The sequence below is a fragment of the Rattus norvegicus genome, chromosome 6 (assembly GCF_021556685.1).
Source record: "Rattus norvegicus strain SHRSP/BbbUtx chromosome 6, alternate assembly SHRSP_T2T, whole genome shotgun sequence".
Lineage (NCBI taxonomy): Eukaryota > Metazoa > Chordata > Mammalia > Rodentia > Muridae > Rattus > Rattus norvegicus.
The window spans coordinates 34,136,314-34,153,058 of record NC_141539.1 but is presented as its reverse complement, the minus strand read 5'-3'; the positions used below and the strand labels follow the sequence as shown (position 1 = coordinate 34,153,058).

At 42.2% G+C, this 16,745-nt stretch overlaps 1 protein-coding gene across 6 annotated transcripts in view; it reads left to right on the top strand.

The window, feature by feature from the left end:
• Positions 1–343: 343 nt before the first annotated feature.
• Ubxn2a (UBX domain protein 2A) overlaps positions 344–16,745 on the top strand; it is a 28,399-nt gene continuing 11,997 nt past the window's right edge. For 2 of the 6 annotated variants that reach the window (XM_087554673.1, XM_087554671.1), the window contains exons 1-5: positions 442–571; positions 1,281–1,316; positions 3,797–3,850; positions 9,468–9,609; positions 14,050–14,156. In XM_087554673.1, coding sequence (XP_087410799.1) covers positions 3,810–3,850; positions 9,468–9,609; positions 14,050–14,156 — 290 coding nt within the window. In that variant the 5' untranslated portion in view covers positions 442–571; positions 1,281–1,316; positions 3,797–3,809. Of the gene's footprint in view, positions 572–1,280; positions 1,317–3,796; positions 3,851–9,467; positions 9,610–14,049; positions 14,157–16,745 lie in introns of all 6 variants that reach the window. The other 4 variants (NM_001109482.2, XM_087554672.1, XM_087554675.1 and 1 more) reach the window with 4 other exon arrangements.

Here is a 16,745-nt window from a genome sequence, read left to right as displayed (position 1 = left end):
CGCAAAGGGCGGGCGAGTCTCTTTAACAGTCACTCTTCAGATGGTAGGGCTCAGAGGAAGTTCACTGACAGGATGATGCAGGAAGATCTCTCTAAGGATGAGCACAGGAGGTATAGAAAGAAATAGGTAAACGATGGACTGTCAGGTGAACTCCCACCTAGCTCCTGGCATTTCCCGCGCCACCTAAAGAAGCATGAAACAGCAGCGCTGGCGACACCTAAAGGCCCGCCGCCATTAGCGCGCGCCTCGCGGCGGCCTGAGAAAACCCGCCGCAGGAAGCCCCGCCCCCGGCGCGCTCCCGTTTCAGCCAGGCGCGCTCCTCGGAACCGCGCGGAGCCGTCCGCAGCGCGCTCCCGTTTCCTCAGGCGCGCTCCTCCGAGCCGCGCGGAGTCGCGCGGAGCCGTCCCCGGCGCGCGCCGCGCGGCCTGAGGGAGGCGGGTCAGATCTGCGCGGTCTGGCCGCTGGTCCCGAGAGGGTTTCCCGGCGCTCCTGGGCTGAGGGACTGAAGCCCGGCGGCGGCGCTTGCCGGCCCCCGGGGACCGAGGACTAGGCCGTGGGGCCGCGCCCTGAGGTCAGTTTCCTGGATCCACTGCGCGTTCGGCCGGTGAGGGGTAAGGCGGGCGTTTCCCCGGAGGCGCTCTGGGCTGTCGCCGGCAACCGCGACAGTCTGGGCCGCAGTGAGTCGGCACCTGGGGCTGCTGGCCTGCGCGACTGCGACCGGGGAAGGGCACTGGCCGACCGAGGCCTCAGTCTGGCGGAGCCCGGCCCAGGTGAATGCAGACCTGGAGCTCCCGGCTCTGCTGGCTGCGGGGCTCAGAACTCGGGAGAAGGACATCGCGCTTCTTACTCTGAAAGTGCCCAGAAACTTCCGAGTTAGGAGCCGTCGAGATGTCTCTATTTCCAAAGGCGAAAGCTGCCGAAAGCGCACTCCAGAAATACAGAATGACTAGTGCGCCGAACGTTTCGTAATTGACTTCACCAGCCTTCCTTAACTGCCTTTAACTGATAATTTTGGAAAGATGATGTTTACTGTTTTCCTAATTTGATCTTTTTTTCTTCCAGTATCTTTCCCCCCTTTTTTTTCTTCCAGCATCTTTTCCCCCTCTTTTTCTAAACTCGTGGTACTAAAAGTTTATTAGTTATCAGCAAAAGTGAACGTTAGAGTGGCCTCCAATGTTTGTTCGTTTGTATGTAATTTGAGATGAGAAACAGGGAACTGACTGTTGATTCGGTTTTTTGTTTGTTTTGTTTTTGTTGGTGGTGTCCTTGTCCTTATCAAGCCCCAGGCTGGACTTGAACTTGAGACTGTCACACTGGTGAGTGCGCTGGTATAACAGCGTGATTCATCTCCTGAGTTGTCTTGATGTTAATGCAGGGAATACTGGTGTGATAATATTGATGCTAGTGCTAGGTACTGGTGAAATGCAAAAGTCAAAATGTGTTCAAGTAGGAAAGAGCACTTGAGTGCAGAGTACTGGAAAAGAATACTGTAGGTAGCAGTTACTACTTGAGCACTTTTAAAGATATGTCATTTACTGTATGTGACCAACTTTTTGTCTATATGCGTATCTGTGTACCATTTTTGTGCCTGGTACCTGTGGAAGCCAGAAGAGGGCGTCATCATCTCTTAAAATTAGAGTTACTGGTGATTATTCAGCCACCATATGGGAGCTAGGAATTGAACCCAGGTTCTTTGGCAGAGCAGCCATTGCTTTTAATCAGTGAGCTACATCTCCAGCCCTTTGAGCATTCATTTAATTCCCTCCCCAACTTTGCGCACCTTTTGGGACTCAAACCCAGGTTTTTTTCATAAGCTTGAATATGTCGTCTACCACGGAGTTACACCCTAGTCCTACATGAATTCTTTAAGTGAACTTTTACTATGGAGGAGCACACAAATGCCCACTCACCCTAGACAGAGCACCATTGGTTCCCGGAAGTGTGGACTCCATTGGAGTCCAGCTTCACTTGAATTTATTGGGCTTACTCACAGACCATGGTTGACAGGTTACTTACAGGAGTATAAGTGACCCCAAAGCAGCTTCATGGCTTAAGTCTTACCCTAACATGGATAATGACTTCCTCATAGCTCATAGATGGATTCCATAAATCCTAGTACTCAGAAGCCCACCAAGCATAGCTTGTCAGCATTCTATTCAACTCACTAGGAAGTGAAGGAGGGAGGGCCTGTGGGCCTAGACTCAGTGGGCCTGCCCATTTGTGGGTGCAAATGAGATACCTGTTGGACATGATACCTGAATTATTATTTTTCTGTTTTTATTGCATGAAATAAATACATGCAGTAGCTGTATAGTGATAAATAAAAGAAGTAGCTGAAATAATAATTATATGACTTTTCAGCAATAGTTGTAATGATCATAACAATGAAGACCTCTAGGGTGCAATACTTTTATTACAACCTATTAATTGCAGCTATGGAAAAATGTAAAGAACTATATTAGTTCCCCTGTAATATTGCACAAAGGATTTGGATCTTATTCTAACAGCAGTTTTTGGGAATCATAAAGGGATTTTCAGTAGGGAAGTCTAAAAATCAGCACTCTGACAGCAGTGTTTACTGGTTGGAATGGAGATGAGGGTCTTTGGGACTATCATTCCAGGCTGTCACAGGCTATATAGAGGGACCTCAGAAAAAAAAACAAATGATGAAAAACTTTTAAAAGCTGCAGAATGGCTTAGTCAGTAAAGTGCATTCCTTGGCAAGCATGAGGACCTGAATTTGAACCACCAGCATCCACATAAAAGCGAGATGTGGTGGACACCTATAATCTCAACACTGAGGGGAACAAACAAGTAGATCTCTAGAGTTCAGCTCTGCCAGTCTAGCTGAATCAGTGAGTCCAGGTTCCAGGGAGACACTACCTGAAAAAATAAGGATGGTGTCTGAGGAGGAAACACCTGAAAATGCCCTCTGACCTCCACATGCATGCATACATACATACCTGCACATATTCAAACAAATACAGTAGGAAAAGAGCTAGGGAGACGCCTGACATTGCCTTCATGTATGTATACAGTGCACACACACACAAAACACCCTTCAAAATATTTTTTGGCAGTTAACAGTGTTTAGTGGAGACAGGTGTGAGGAAACCTATATAGCAGACAGAAAAAGTGTCTCTAGAAGCCCCCACCCCCCCAAAAAAAATCCACTTTAAAAATATTATTTGCGTCTTTGTGGGTTTTTTCTTAAATGAATGTTTTGTCCACAAGTGTGCCTGTGCCAGGTACCCTCAGAAATCAGAGTGTCACTCTGAAATTGGTGTCATGGATGGTTGTGAGCTGCCAAGTGGGTGCTAAGAATCTAATCCCAGTCCTCTGCCAGAACAAGTTCTCTTTTTTTTTTTTTTTTTTTTTTTTTTTTTGGTTCTTTTTTTCGGAGTTGGGGACCGAGAACAAGTTCTCTTAACCACTGAGAAGCCCCTCCAGGCTGTGTCCTTTTGCTTTGTGACAGGGTCTCACTTTGTAGTCCCAGTTGGCCTAGAACTCATAGACATTGGTCTGCCTCTGCTTCCCCAGGGGTGATGTTAAAGGCTTGCTTTCTTTTATCTTTTGAAATAGTGTCTTTCACAAGGCCCATATTTGTGTTTAGCAATGACCTTGAACACAGGATCATCCTTTGATTCCCAGGTGCTGGCATTGCAGACATGTTACCACCACACCCTGTTGGGCTTTTTGTTTTGTTTTAGATGAAAATGATCATGCTGAATTTGGTCGGTTGAAGTTTTTTTGATACTATTGAAAACTTTAATTTTGTTTCTTTTAACTTTTGCAGTAGCACAAAGAGAATGAAAGAAGTAGATAATCTTGACAGTATAAAAGAAGAATGGTAAGTTAACCCAAGCAATGATGTGTAAATGCCTTGGCTATTTTCTTTCTGGTTTTCTTGCGTGTCACTGACAGAAATAGTAAAGGGGCTTTTAATATACATGGCTGCTTCCACATGCTGGTAATAGTAATATATTTTCAGAGTGGTTTGTTTTTATTCATAGCTGCATTGAATAGTTGTAGTAGAAGTTTGTTCCTTTAACTGTACCTGGAAGTCTTCCTTCTTATAATCATAATCACTTTTTCTCTTTTAATTTCCTTTCCTTTTTTTTTTTTTTTTTTTTTTTGGTAGGGATTGAACCTAAGACCTCACATATACAAAGCAGGCACCCTGCCACTGAACTACATTCCCAGATCTTTTCAGTTTTTTGCTGTTTTTTGTTTGTTTGTTTGTTTGTCTTTGTTTGTTTTTGAGGGAGGGCACCACTAAATTGTTCAGGTTGGCCTTATACTTATTCTGTAGCTCACACATTCATTGAATTTGCAAATCTGCCCCAGCCTGCTAAGCAGCTGGAAATAGAGGCTTACACACCACCAGGCCAGGATATGGTTGTGTTTTAAAAAACTGCTACTGAATAAAATTCATTACTACTACTACCACCACCACCACCACCACTACTCTCATCATCATCATTAGTGTGTGTGTATGCATACATGTGTTTGCATACATATCTGCATGCCACGATGCATATGTGGAGGTCCGAGGACAACTTCATAGAGTTAGTTCCTTCTTTCCCTTTTTTTTTTTTTTTTTTTTTTTTCCGGAGTTGGGGTCCGAACCCAGGGCCTTGCGCTTGCTAGTCAAGTGCTCTACCACTGAGCTAAATCCCCAACCCCTAGTTCCTTCTTTCCAAGATTGTATGGGTTCTAGGGATTGAACTCAAACTTGCCCAGTAAGTATTTTAACTGGGTTAGCCAATTTACTGAACTCTAATTCTGGTCTTCAAGCCCTGATATTGTTTTCTTTGGCTTCACTCATCTTACCTATTTACAGTGCTTTTCATTGTTTTTTATTTGATTTATTGAAGTTTTCTAAAACTTTTTTGTTTGCTTGGTGTAGAATGAATTAATGTTCATATAAACATAAAAAGTGAATTAAGGGTTGGGGATTTAGCTCAGTGGTAGAGCGCTTGCCTAGGAAGTGCAAGGCCCTGGGTTCAGTCCCCAGCTCTGAAAAAAAGAACCAAAAAAAAAAAAAAAATGAATTAATCCAGCTTCTGTAGTTCTTTCCCTTTGCTAGTCCCAAATAACAACACAGAGATACCAAGATTTATTTTAGGCGGGGCTGGGGATTTAGCTCAGTGGTAGAGCGCTTACCTAGGAAGCGCAAGGCCCTGGGTTCGGTCCCCAGCTCCGAAAAAAAGAACCAAAAAAAAAAAAAAAAAAAAGATTTATTTTAGGCATCCCCTTGATACCTAGGCAGTAAAATCTAAGCTAATCTGGCTACTTCCCAGCCATGCTCCCAAGTAATAGTTGCAATTAGGGCTTCCATTGTCCAGCTGAACTCTTAATAACTTTCTTCCTCCCTATGACTAGTCCCTCTCCCCCTCCCCCTCCTTGATAGATGTTCTGCCCTAGTCTCTCTTCTGCCCAGCCATTGGATGATTACAAACTTGAGACTTGAGATTCTCAGAATAAACATAACAAAGCCCTGTCCAGATGGAAATCAGATGTAAGGACAGAGAAATCAGCATTTGAATAACACAAAGATAACCTTTGCACAGTACACAAAAATTGGTTTTCAAGGCGGGATATCTAGCCCTGGAACTTGCTCTGCAGTCCGCGCTGGCCTGAAACTCATAGAGATCCCCTGGGATTAAGGTGTGCACCACCACTTCCAGCTTTACTGTCTTTTAATTTTCATGGCCATTTGTGGTGGCATTTGCATCTTGGCTTCTTCTCTGAGACCCTCTCACAGTAGCCCTGGCTGTCCTTGAATACTGTATGTACTCAAGGATCACTCTGAAATTCTGATCTTCCTGTCTTTATTATCAAAGTACTGGGATTCTAGTCATGCACCACCATGACCCAGGGCTTTGTGAGTGCTAGGCAAGAACTCTACCAACCAGCTACATCCCAACTCAGTATCTGCATCTAAGAGATGAGAAAACCAAATCATATACATTCTAGTTTCTTAGTGAGAGTTAGTTTTTCTTGTTGTAACTAAATAAAGGTATCTAAACATGAGCCACAGAGCCTGGATCTACTGCTAAATACCTATATTGACTAACGAGAAAATCATGGACTATCGTCTCACAGTGCAACTGTTTCTATGTGAGAAGGATCTCGTGCCATTGTTCTGGGAAGGTACAATAGTAATAATAATAGTGTGTACACACACACACACACACACACACACACACACACACACACACACACATGAAAGAATGATCTGGGGAGTAAAAAGAATCTAACTTAAAGCATTGCTGTGGGTATGAACCATCTCATCAGCCACAACACCTGCCATGTGTTTGTTTACTTGTTGAGCTAGGGTCTCAACTACTTCCCTGGTTAGCCTGGAATTCCTTTGTAGACCAGGCTGACCTGGAATTCACAGAAACCTGCTTGTCTCTGCAGAGAGTGCTGGGATTCACTATCACTTCCCTGCATACCTGGGTGATGGGGATCAAAACTCAGGTCCTCATGAGTGAGCTATGTCCAACTTAGCTATGTCCCCAACCCTGAGCACCAACATTTTAATAACAAGATTGATGACAATTTGAGAGACTGTCTGACACAGTGGTAAGAGCAGAAGACTTGCATAAGCAAATTACTTAGCCTTTTCCTCATCTGTTAAGATTAAAATAACACTTTCTAGGGCCGTTGTGAAGCCTGAATGAGTTGGCACATGTAAAGTACTTAGAATAGATCTTTATAGAGTATCGTGGGTAGAAGCACAGAAGAAAGGCAGATTAGCAGCAGAATGAATAAGTGTATTTTACAGTTCCTAACAGTGAGAGGTACAAAATGTTGATATTTCATCACTTCATACAAATCTTGTGCCTAACTTCCAAAAGCTCAGAATCTATTTCTTATAAGTAAAATCCTAGATAATGTTTTATATGATGAACTACAAATTCAAAATAAATAGCAACAAAAAGCCAAGTAGAATGGTACATGCTTATAATTCCAGTATTCAGGAGATAGAGACAGGAGAGTCAGAAATTCAAGGCCAGCCTCAGTTATATAGTTTGAGGCTAGCCTGGGCTACATGAGGTCAGTTTGAAAAGCAAATAGAAAAGAAAGTGTGCTTTTAAAGTGATCATTAGTGGAGAATATCCTTGTGAGTGTGCAAAGAAAGTGCCTAACCTGCCATGGTCTTGGTGGGGGCAGAGTGTCATGGTTCCAGTCCTTGGGACAGGGCCCAGGTATTAGCTTCCATGAGTGTTGATGGCTACTTTGGGTGTAAGGCTTGTTTGTATGATAATTTCTTTCATGTTCCTCTGAGGAATGTCTTCTCTGTTAACACTGATGACTCCATGATAATCAGAAACAGCTTGAGTCAGGGAGTCAAGGTGTGGCTAATGTTTTAGCAAAATGGTAAATGCTGGGACCTTCAGGACAGCCCTTAAGGCTGTGGCAAAGAAAACAGGAGTTTGAAAAATCTATAATTTCTCATTTATTCAAAAATATAAGGATGCAATATGAATTATGAGGAGCTTCACAAATCTAAATAAACAGGTAATTACACTATGAGCCAGCTTGTCAGAAAGATACAAAGACAGGCTGGTTCCTAAGTTCAAGGTCATTTTGAAACGCTAGGAGTCCAGGCCGAGGTGTGGTAAAAATGGTAATTTCAGGGCAGGGTCCCACCCAGTTATCTATCTTATCTGTCTGACTTATCCCTGAATTCTTGCAATGTTAGAGAAAACTTGCTTGCTGTCTCTTAAGAATCAAAGGACTGGGGTCACAGGTGCTGTTCATAGGATGGTCAAAAGGGAACCTGGGCTACATAACTGAATTGATATGGACATTAAAAACTGGCCTTTGGTCTGCATGAGTGCATGAGATAAGCTAGCAGAAAGCGAGTGAAGATTTTAGAATTTTTCTCTGGAGAGAGCTGAGCTGTCTGGAAATGTCTGGAGAGCAAAAACAGCTCTTCAGTAATTTTTTTCTAACAGGATTTCTGAGAGAGAGAGAGAGAGAGAGAGAGAGAGAGAGAGGGGAAATGTTTTGGGGGTGGAAAAGAGAGAGAGAGGAGAGAGAATGTGTGTGTGAGAGTGAGTGAGTTTGGGGATGGGATGGGGTGGGAAAAAAAAGCTGTTTTGAACCCTTCAGAAATAACATACTTGGTTTGACTGGGCATATACATTAACTATAGGGTTCTTGCTTAGCATTCATTAGGCCCTGCGCTCAGTCCCAGTACCATATAAGCCCAGCACTTGGTAGATGGAGGCAGTAGTAGTTCAAGGTTATCCTTGGCTACATAGAGAGTTTGAGTCTAGTCTGGGGCATATGAGACCCTCCCAAAAATAAAACATCTACTTTTTTGTGCTTTTGGACTTGTGTTAGACACTGTCTTAGTCAGGGTTTCTATTCCTGCACAAAACATCATGACCAAGAAGCAAATTAGGGCGGAAAAGGTTTATTCAGCTTACACATTCACACTGCTGTTCAACACCACTGGAACTCAAGCAGGTCAGGAAGCAGGAGCTGATGCAGAGGCCATGGAGGGTATTTCTTACTGGTTTGCTTTCCCTGGCTTGCTCAGCTTGCTCTCTTAAGGAACCCAAGACTCCCAGCCCAGGGATAGCACCACCCACAAGGGGCCCTCACATCCTTGATCGCTAATTGAGAAAATGCCTTACAGCTGGGTCTCATGAAGGCATTTTCTCAACTGAGACTCTTTTCTCTGTGATGACTTCAGCTTGTGTCAGGTTGACACATAAAACCAGCCAGTACAGACACATTTGGCATTTATAAAGATATTTTGGGCTATTATAGCACTTTAAGTGGAGATTCGTTAACAAATGTTACTTTCTACTGAGATCTTCCTTAAAAATGTGTTTCCAGAGATTTAATTATGTGTCTGTAGGAATGGTGCCCCTGTGTGCAGCTGCCTTCAGACACAGAGTAGAGCATCACGTCTGTGAGCTTTGTAACAGTTGTGGGCTGCCACGTGTAGGTCCTTTGGAAAAGCAGTATGTAACCCGCGAGCCATCTTTCTAACCTCCTATTGACCTCTTTGATGTGGTAAATGTGATAGCTCCCTTGTTGCCAAGTGACAGCCTGACTTTGACCCTGGGACACACGTGGTAGAAAGAGTAAACCAGTTCCCGTAACTCTCACAAGTTGTTCTCTGACTTCAAGTGCTTCCACACATGAGCACATTTACACACACTCATGAACATAAATACTTTAATAGTGAACATCTAGTTTGGGGGCTCTTAAATTAATTTTTAAGTTACTAAGTAGTGGGTTTATGGTGGCATTTTCATACATATGCATAACTGTATTTTGTTATCATTTGTGCCTTTCCACACTGTTTGATATCAGTACTGTATGGCCTGCTAGAGATCCTAAAATACAAAAGATACCTTCCACAGCAAAAGTTAGCCCTCCCCAAAGATTGATTAACTTAGAGCTAACAACACTTAATTTTTTTTTTCTTTTTTTAGGGTTTGTGAAACAGGACCTCCTGACAATCAACCCCTCAATGATAATCCACAAAAGGACTGTGAATATTTTGTTGACAGCCTTTTTGAGGAAGCAGAGAAGGCTGGTGCCAAATGCTTGTCCCCCACTGAACAGAAGAAACAGGTGAATATCTGATACTTATTGGCCTCTAGGAGGATCCCTGAAATCAAAACTACTTTTGTAATAGGAAAGCTATTTTTCACCCTTTTCCTCTTGTTAAATTCTCACAGGTGCCAGAAAGGCAATGGTAGGTAATGCTGCTGAAATCTGAGCAGGAATCAAAGCAGTCACTTCAAACTGACTTACAAATTATTGTGTTACTTGCTTGAATATACAAACCAAGTAATAAATGGTACTTTCATTTAAGAATATCTGTGATGAGCTAAGGATGTAGCTCAGCTGGTAAAATGCTTACATAGTAAACACAAAATCAATGCCAGCACAGCATAAACGGTGCAAAGTGGTCTGCATCTGTGATCCCTATGCTTGGGAGTCAGGAGAACTGAAGTGACAGGTTGTCCTCAGCGAGGTAATAAGTTCAAGGGTAGAATGGAAGGACGCTAGGGAGATGACTGTCAGAGACTGGTTGCCATGTAGACCTAAGCACGTGGACCTGAATCTGGACTCCCAGCTGCCACGTAAAAACTACAAGACTCATGTCCAGGGCTGGAGAAACAGGGACACAAGAGGATCCTTTTGGCTTGGTGGCTAGTCGTCTAGCTGAATTGGTGAACTTCAGGTTCAGTAAGAGATCCTGTCTCAAAAACTAGAGTGGGAAGTAGGGAGGGATGGCTCACTGAGTAAGGGCACCTGCGCCAGCCAGGTCCAAAAATCTGCAACCCACATGGTGGAGAGGACTGACTCCCTAGCTGTTCTCTGACCTATATACACATATGTACTCCAAATGTTTTGTTTTGTTTTAGATGTATTGTATGTGTTTGGGTGTTTCGTATGAATGTGTGCGTGTGTGTCTGCTCACAGAGAGTATGGGTTATCTGGGGACTAGATGTTTGGGAACCACCATGCAGGTACCAAGCCAGGCACTCTTCAAAATCAACAAGTACTCCTAACTGCTAAGCCAGTTTTACAGCCTGATTTTTTTTTTTTAATGTTAAAAAAAAGATAAGCTAGCAATTGAAGAAGACTCTGACATCAACTTCTGGCTTCCACATGCACACATGTATACGAGCTCATTAGACTTAGCAGGTGCTTTCACAGAACAATTAAGTAGGAAAATAACTTATGGTATTTGTTACAAATGCAAACGTTTTATTTAGTCAACTTTTAACTACAACAAGAATTTGAGGAAATTGCTATCATGCACTTGACAGCTTTTCAAACTTACAGTATTTCCCCATGAGGTTAGTGTTATTTTAGTAAATATAATATGTATCATAATGGACATCCATTAGCGTTTAGATTCACATGGCTTAGAGAACCACTATTTTCCAACTGACTAATTCATATGTTATTAAAAAGTCACGCATGAGCTCAGTGTGGTGGCACAGGCCTGTAAACACAGAACTTGGCCTAAGGTAGGAGGGTCTTAGAGTTCAAGGCCAACCTAAGCTATTTAGTGAGCTTTATACCAAGACCTTGTGTCAAGGGGGAAAAATTATGTATGAGTAAAAACTCCAACACATATAGTACAAAGGTGGAAGACTTTAAAGTAACAGGTATATGAAAAGACGGAGAGTGAATTCAGATTTCACATTCAGATTCTCAACTAACTTTGAGATAGTAACACTTATTAAACCTTGATGAACTCTCCATATCTAGGAAACATTTTAAAAATAACTTTGTAACTGCGTATCTATATAAGGTTTGATTCTTTTTTTTAAAAAAAGTATTTCAATTATAATACCAATTATAAGAATCCAACTGACTTTTTAAAGACCGACACTAAGAGGGTATGTGGAAAAACTCTAAGTTTTTTAAGAAAGGGTTTAGCCAAAGCTGGTCTTGAAGTATTCTGATCCTCCTTGCCTCTGCCTCCTGCACACAAGGATTGTAAGTATAAGTCAGTGTGGGTTGATGTCAGTATGTAGGTAAGGGCTGGCACCAGTTAGGTCAAGGCCATGATTAGACAGTAATAAAATAAGACAGGGACAAAGTTTTTGTAAGGCGCGAGAGAGGGAGAAGGAAAAAGAATCAAGATGGAGACTGAGAAAGATGACCCAGATCCAGGTGGTCTTGAATTGCCAAAGTAGTTGGTATGGGTTTCTGTAGGCAAATTTATCTTATCTAGGTGGGCGGTTTATATCTTTAACAATTGGTTGTAAGTTTATTGTGTGGATGCATTATGGATTGATAATTTAACATATAAACCTGATTGTTGATTGTTGGGTTATAGTTTGTTGAGTCATGATTTTACCAGGTAACTGGGACCAGAGAGTTCCTGGATGGCCAGGGTGACTAGCAATGAGAGTGGAGAAACCACTGGGGCTAGAAGATAACTAGGCTAATGTGGCATGGTGCCAACTGGAACCAGCATCACTGAAATAAATTAATGTTAGTTCTATATGGCCCTACAGTGTCAGAACTAATGCCAGGGAGTGACCGCCTGGGTCCAAGAGTACCAGGGGACCAGCATGGAGTAGTGACACACAAGAATCAGTCACGCCTATTTTTTATTTGTACCGAAACATGTCAGCATGTTTAGTTTTATACAGAGCTGGGGACCAAACCTAGCAATCATCCTATAGACTGTGCTACATTTCCAGGCCCTTTTAAAACTTAAGTTTTATCAAAGTAAGACTAGGGGGCTGGCAAAATGGCTTAGAGGGTTAAGATGCTTGCTGCCAAGCCTGATAATCTTGAGTTCAGATCCCTATATGCTAGGAGTGAACTGACTCCCACAAATTGTACTGACTTCCACAGCTCTATGACAGACAGCTCAGCAGGCAGGTGGAGGTGTTTGCTGCCTGCCTGATGACATGAGTTCAGTTTCAGGGACTCCCATGATAGATTGTTCTCTATGGTCAGGAGAATGGTCTACAGTAGCCATAGCAAGCATCAGATGCAATAACAGATAGATAGTAAATTATCATTAAACAGGAGCTGACAGAAATCAACTGGGGAGGCCCTATGGAAGCAATCATAGGAAATCCCTAATAAGAGCATGCCCTTGAGTGGAGGTGCCAAGCAAAAAAACCAAGTAAAGCAGGTAGATTACATCACCTGATTGGGTGAGCACAGTGTCCAGCAGAAACTGACTGAGGATGTTACAAGCAATCTGTTCCTGATTGAACTTTCTTTCCAAGGATGAGCTTCCTGTGGCCGAACTTTTGGCCCCTCTTCTCTTTCCCCCTTAAACGCTTTTGTTTCATGAGGTAAACATGAGCTTCAGTTGTAATGATATACCTTATGGCTGTTTTGTAGATACAGTGCTTTTTATTCTTGAGCAGGTTTGGTGGAAAGTGGGTAAGGAGTTTATGGTCAGCCTAAGCTTCATAGCAAATTTGTATGTATGCTGTGCTCTCCCAAAGGCTTTTAGACTCTTTAAACTGGTATTCTTATGGGCCCTGAAGTGGGTCCTTTTTCACTAATTCAGTCTAGAAGTAGGCTACCATTCCAGCCATTTTCTTGTTTGCTTCTCTCTGTCACCCTCTCTGTCTGGGCATGCTCTTAGATACTGAGCTTTTAAAATTAAGGTACCTGCTGAATGTAGGCTTGTTAGATTCAAGTGATTTGGGTAATTTAATTAAGGTGTTTTCTGTTTTTCCTATGAAGAGATGCTTTTCATCTTATGTAAATATCAACAGAAATAAGTTTATATAGGGGAAACTATATTAAACTGTGAGCCGTCATGTGGGGGCTGAGAGCTAAATCCTTGTCTTCTGTAAGAGCAGGAGCACTCTTAGTACATGACTGTCTCTCCAGCCTGTTGTGTTTGCTTTCTGAGGCAGAATTACATATTGTACCTCAGACGGACCTGTTTGGTACTTGGTATATATCCCAGGCTGGACTCTGGAACTCACAGTCCTCCTATCTCAGCCTCCTGGGGGTTGGTATTATAGGCATGCCTCACTGTACCGTCCCTGCATGTTCTTCATGCTCAGAATTGTTTCAGATGAAGTCCTCCTATTGGTGAGAATCTAGAAATCCTTACCTCAGGTGCCCTCTCAGTCACACATGCCACAGAACTTTTTCCAAGTGAGTTATATTCATATTACTAATGGTTTTTAACCATATATTTTATATACATTATTGTATTTCATATTTGAAGTGTGCTCTTTATATATAGAATATAGAGTGCTAGGAGGCTAGAGAAATGGCTCAGCAGTTAAGAACACTGGCTACTCCTCAGAGGGTGTGGGTTCAATTCCCAGCACACCTGTGGTGGCTCACAACCTTTTGTGACTCCACTTCCTGAGGATCTGATACCCTCTTCTGACCTCTGGGTACTGCATTCAAATGGTACACAGGCATTCATGCAGGCAAAATGATTATTTATATATATAATAAGAGTTTGGAAAACCACGGTGCTAGAAGGGCTCAGAGGACCTCACTTACTACTATCACCTTTACTAACAATGCATTCCTTTCTGTACTGCCTTGTAGGTAGATGTAAATATAAAATTGTGGAAAAATGGATTCACTGTCAATGATGATTTTAGAAGTTACTCTGATGGTGCAAGTCAGCAGTTTCTGAACTCCATCAAAAAGGGGTAAGCAGGCTGAAGTAGAAGGGTATTTTAAACATGTTTCCAATGAAAAATTAATTGTACTAATGATTGTGCCCCTTTACATATTCACAGACATACTGTTTCTTCTGTGAGTTCACATCTTTTTGGGAGGGGTGGGTGGCAGAGGAGTTGGGTTGCTTTGTTTGTTTGTTTTGTTTAAACAACAGCCAGAGCTGGAGAGGTGGCTCAGAGGTTAAGAGTGTTTGCTGTTCTAGTTCGAGAGCTGGGGTGGGGGGTGTCTAACGTCCTCTTCTGGCCTCCTAAGGGCATCTGTTCTCACATGCCTATACCTACACACAGACATAAACAATGCAAAATCTTTAAACAGCAGTTTCATCTAGTCTCAGCTAGCCTTGAAATCCAAGGTATAAATAAACTACCCCATTTGGCTTAACTTGATTCTTCTCTTCTTTTCTCACCCTCTTTCCTCTCCCTCACCCCTTCCCCTACCTTCCCTTTCTTTCTCTCTCCATGCTAGCCTTGATTCAAAGTGTTTTAAAACATTAAGAAAAACATAAAAATTACAAATAATTTTAATACTCAGAAATAGCTGTCTTAATGTCTTTGTTGAGTTTTCATTCCTGTGAAGTGAAATTTTTTCATTTTTAAGATTTTAAATTTTATTTTATATGTATGGATGTTTGCCTGCATGTATATCTATGCACCATGTGCATGCTTGGTGCCTGTGGAAGCCAGAAGAGGAGATCTGACTCTCTGCAGTCACAGATGATTGTGAGTCACCATGTAGGAGCTGGGAATTGAATCCAGAGTGCTCTTAACCTCTGAACCACTTCTGCAGCCTGTGCATTGATTTATATATAAATGTGATTTTTTTATAAACCAATTTTTACTTTTCCATCATGAGCTCTTTTGAATATATATAATCCCACAATAATAACTTAAACATATACACTTATAATTTTTCTTGGCAATTGAGGCTATTAACTATTACTATAATAAGTATCTGGCTAGTCATGGTGGTACATGCTTTTAATCCTAGCATTCTCAAGAAAGATAAAGGCTGATCTCTGTGAGTTCAAAGAGTGAGGGACAGCTATATGGAGAGATATGTCACACTTTGTCTGTTTATCAGTGGTTAGATGTTTGGATCATTTCCGTATTTTTAGTTGTTAAAAATAATGCTACTATGAATATTCCTGTGCAAGTATTTTGCTTTTTGTTTGTTTCTTATCAGTTGTTGGTTTGGGTTTACTTTTTGTTTTGCAAAGATATAGATCAAAGCCAGACCTGTATTCAAGCTAGGCGAGTGCTCTACTACTGAGCTACACTCTCACATCCTGTATAAATTACTTAGTTCAGGGAGATAGCAGTGTCTCATAGCCCAAGATGACCCCAAGTCCATTACTGAATATGACCTTGAAGTCCTTATCTTTCTATCTTTACCTCTCAAATCCTAGGAATGCAGGCATGTATCACTAACCCAACTAAGTTTGTGGTTTAATTTTTTTAAATTATGTGTATCCAAGGGGAAAGGATGCATTGTATACCTGCAGGCAAACGCCTGCAGAGGCCAGAGGCATCATATCCCCTGGAACTATAGTTAGTGGATGTTGAAAACCACTTGACATAGATTCTGGAGCCAAACTTTGGTCTTCTGGAAGAGTGGACTATGTTCTGAACTGCTCATCTCTCCAGCCCTTGGCTAAGTTTATGTGGAAAAAATGTTTTCAGTTGGGGATATGAACATACATATAGATCTCGAAAATGTTAATTCTACCTTTAACTTCACAACGAGCTGTCGAACTGTATTCCAAAGTGGCTACACCATTTAAAAGAACCGCAGCAATACACCAGCAGTGTATGAGGGGTACAGTCTTTCTGTCTCTACTAATGTTTGTCAGTACCAGCCTTTTTAAATTATAGTTTTTCTTGTAAGTAGGAAACAATGTTTTATTCTGGTTCTTTTCATTTTCCTCATGATTAGTAATGTTGAATAGCTTTCTTATGTTTATTAGTCATTTGTATTTCTTCTTTGGAGAAATGTTTATCTTAATTATTTGTCCATTTTCTTCTTTGTCTGTTCTTAAAATGTTTATTTACATCCCAAATGCTTCCCCGCATCCAGTCACTCCCTATCTGAGAGCCTTCCCCCCTTTCCTTCTCCTCTAAGAGGGTGGAGTTCCCCCCAAGTATATCCCCAACCCCAACCCCATGCATCAAGTCTCTGCCAGATTAGGCACATCCTTTCCCACTGAGGACAGACAAGGCAGCCCTGTTGGGGAACTGATACCACAGTCAGGCTACAGCTTTGGGGGGGCTCCACTCTGGTTGTTGGGAGGCCCACATAGAGACTGAGTTGTACGTCTGCTCCACAGGTGCTAGGGACCTCATTCCAACCCATGTGTGTTCTTTGGTTGGTGTCCCAATCTCTGAGAGCTCCCAGAGGTCTAGGTTGGTTGACTCTGTTGGTCCTTCTGTGGGGTTCCCATTCTTCTCAGGGCCTTCAGTCCTTCCCAACTCTTTCATAAGAGTCTCCGACCTCAGTCCTATCTTTGGCTGTGGGTCTCTGCATCTGTTTTAGCCAGCTTCTGGGTGGAGCCTCTCAGAGGA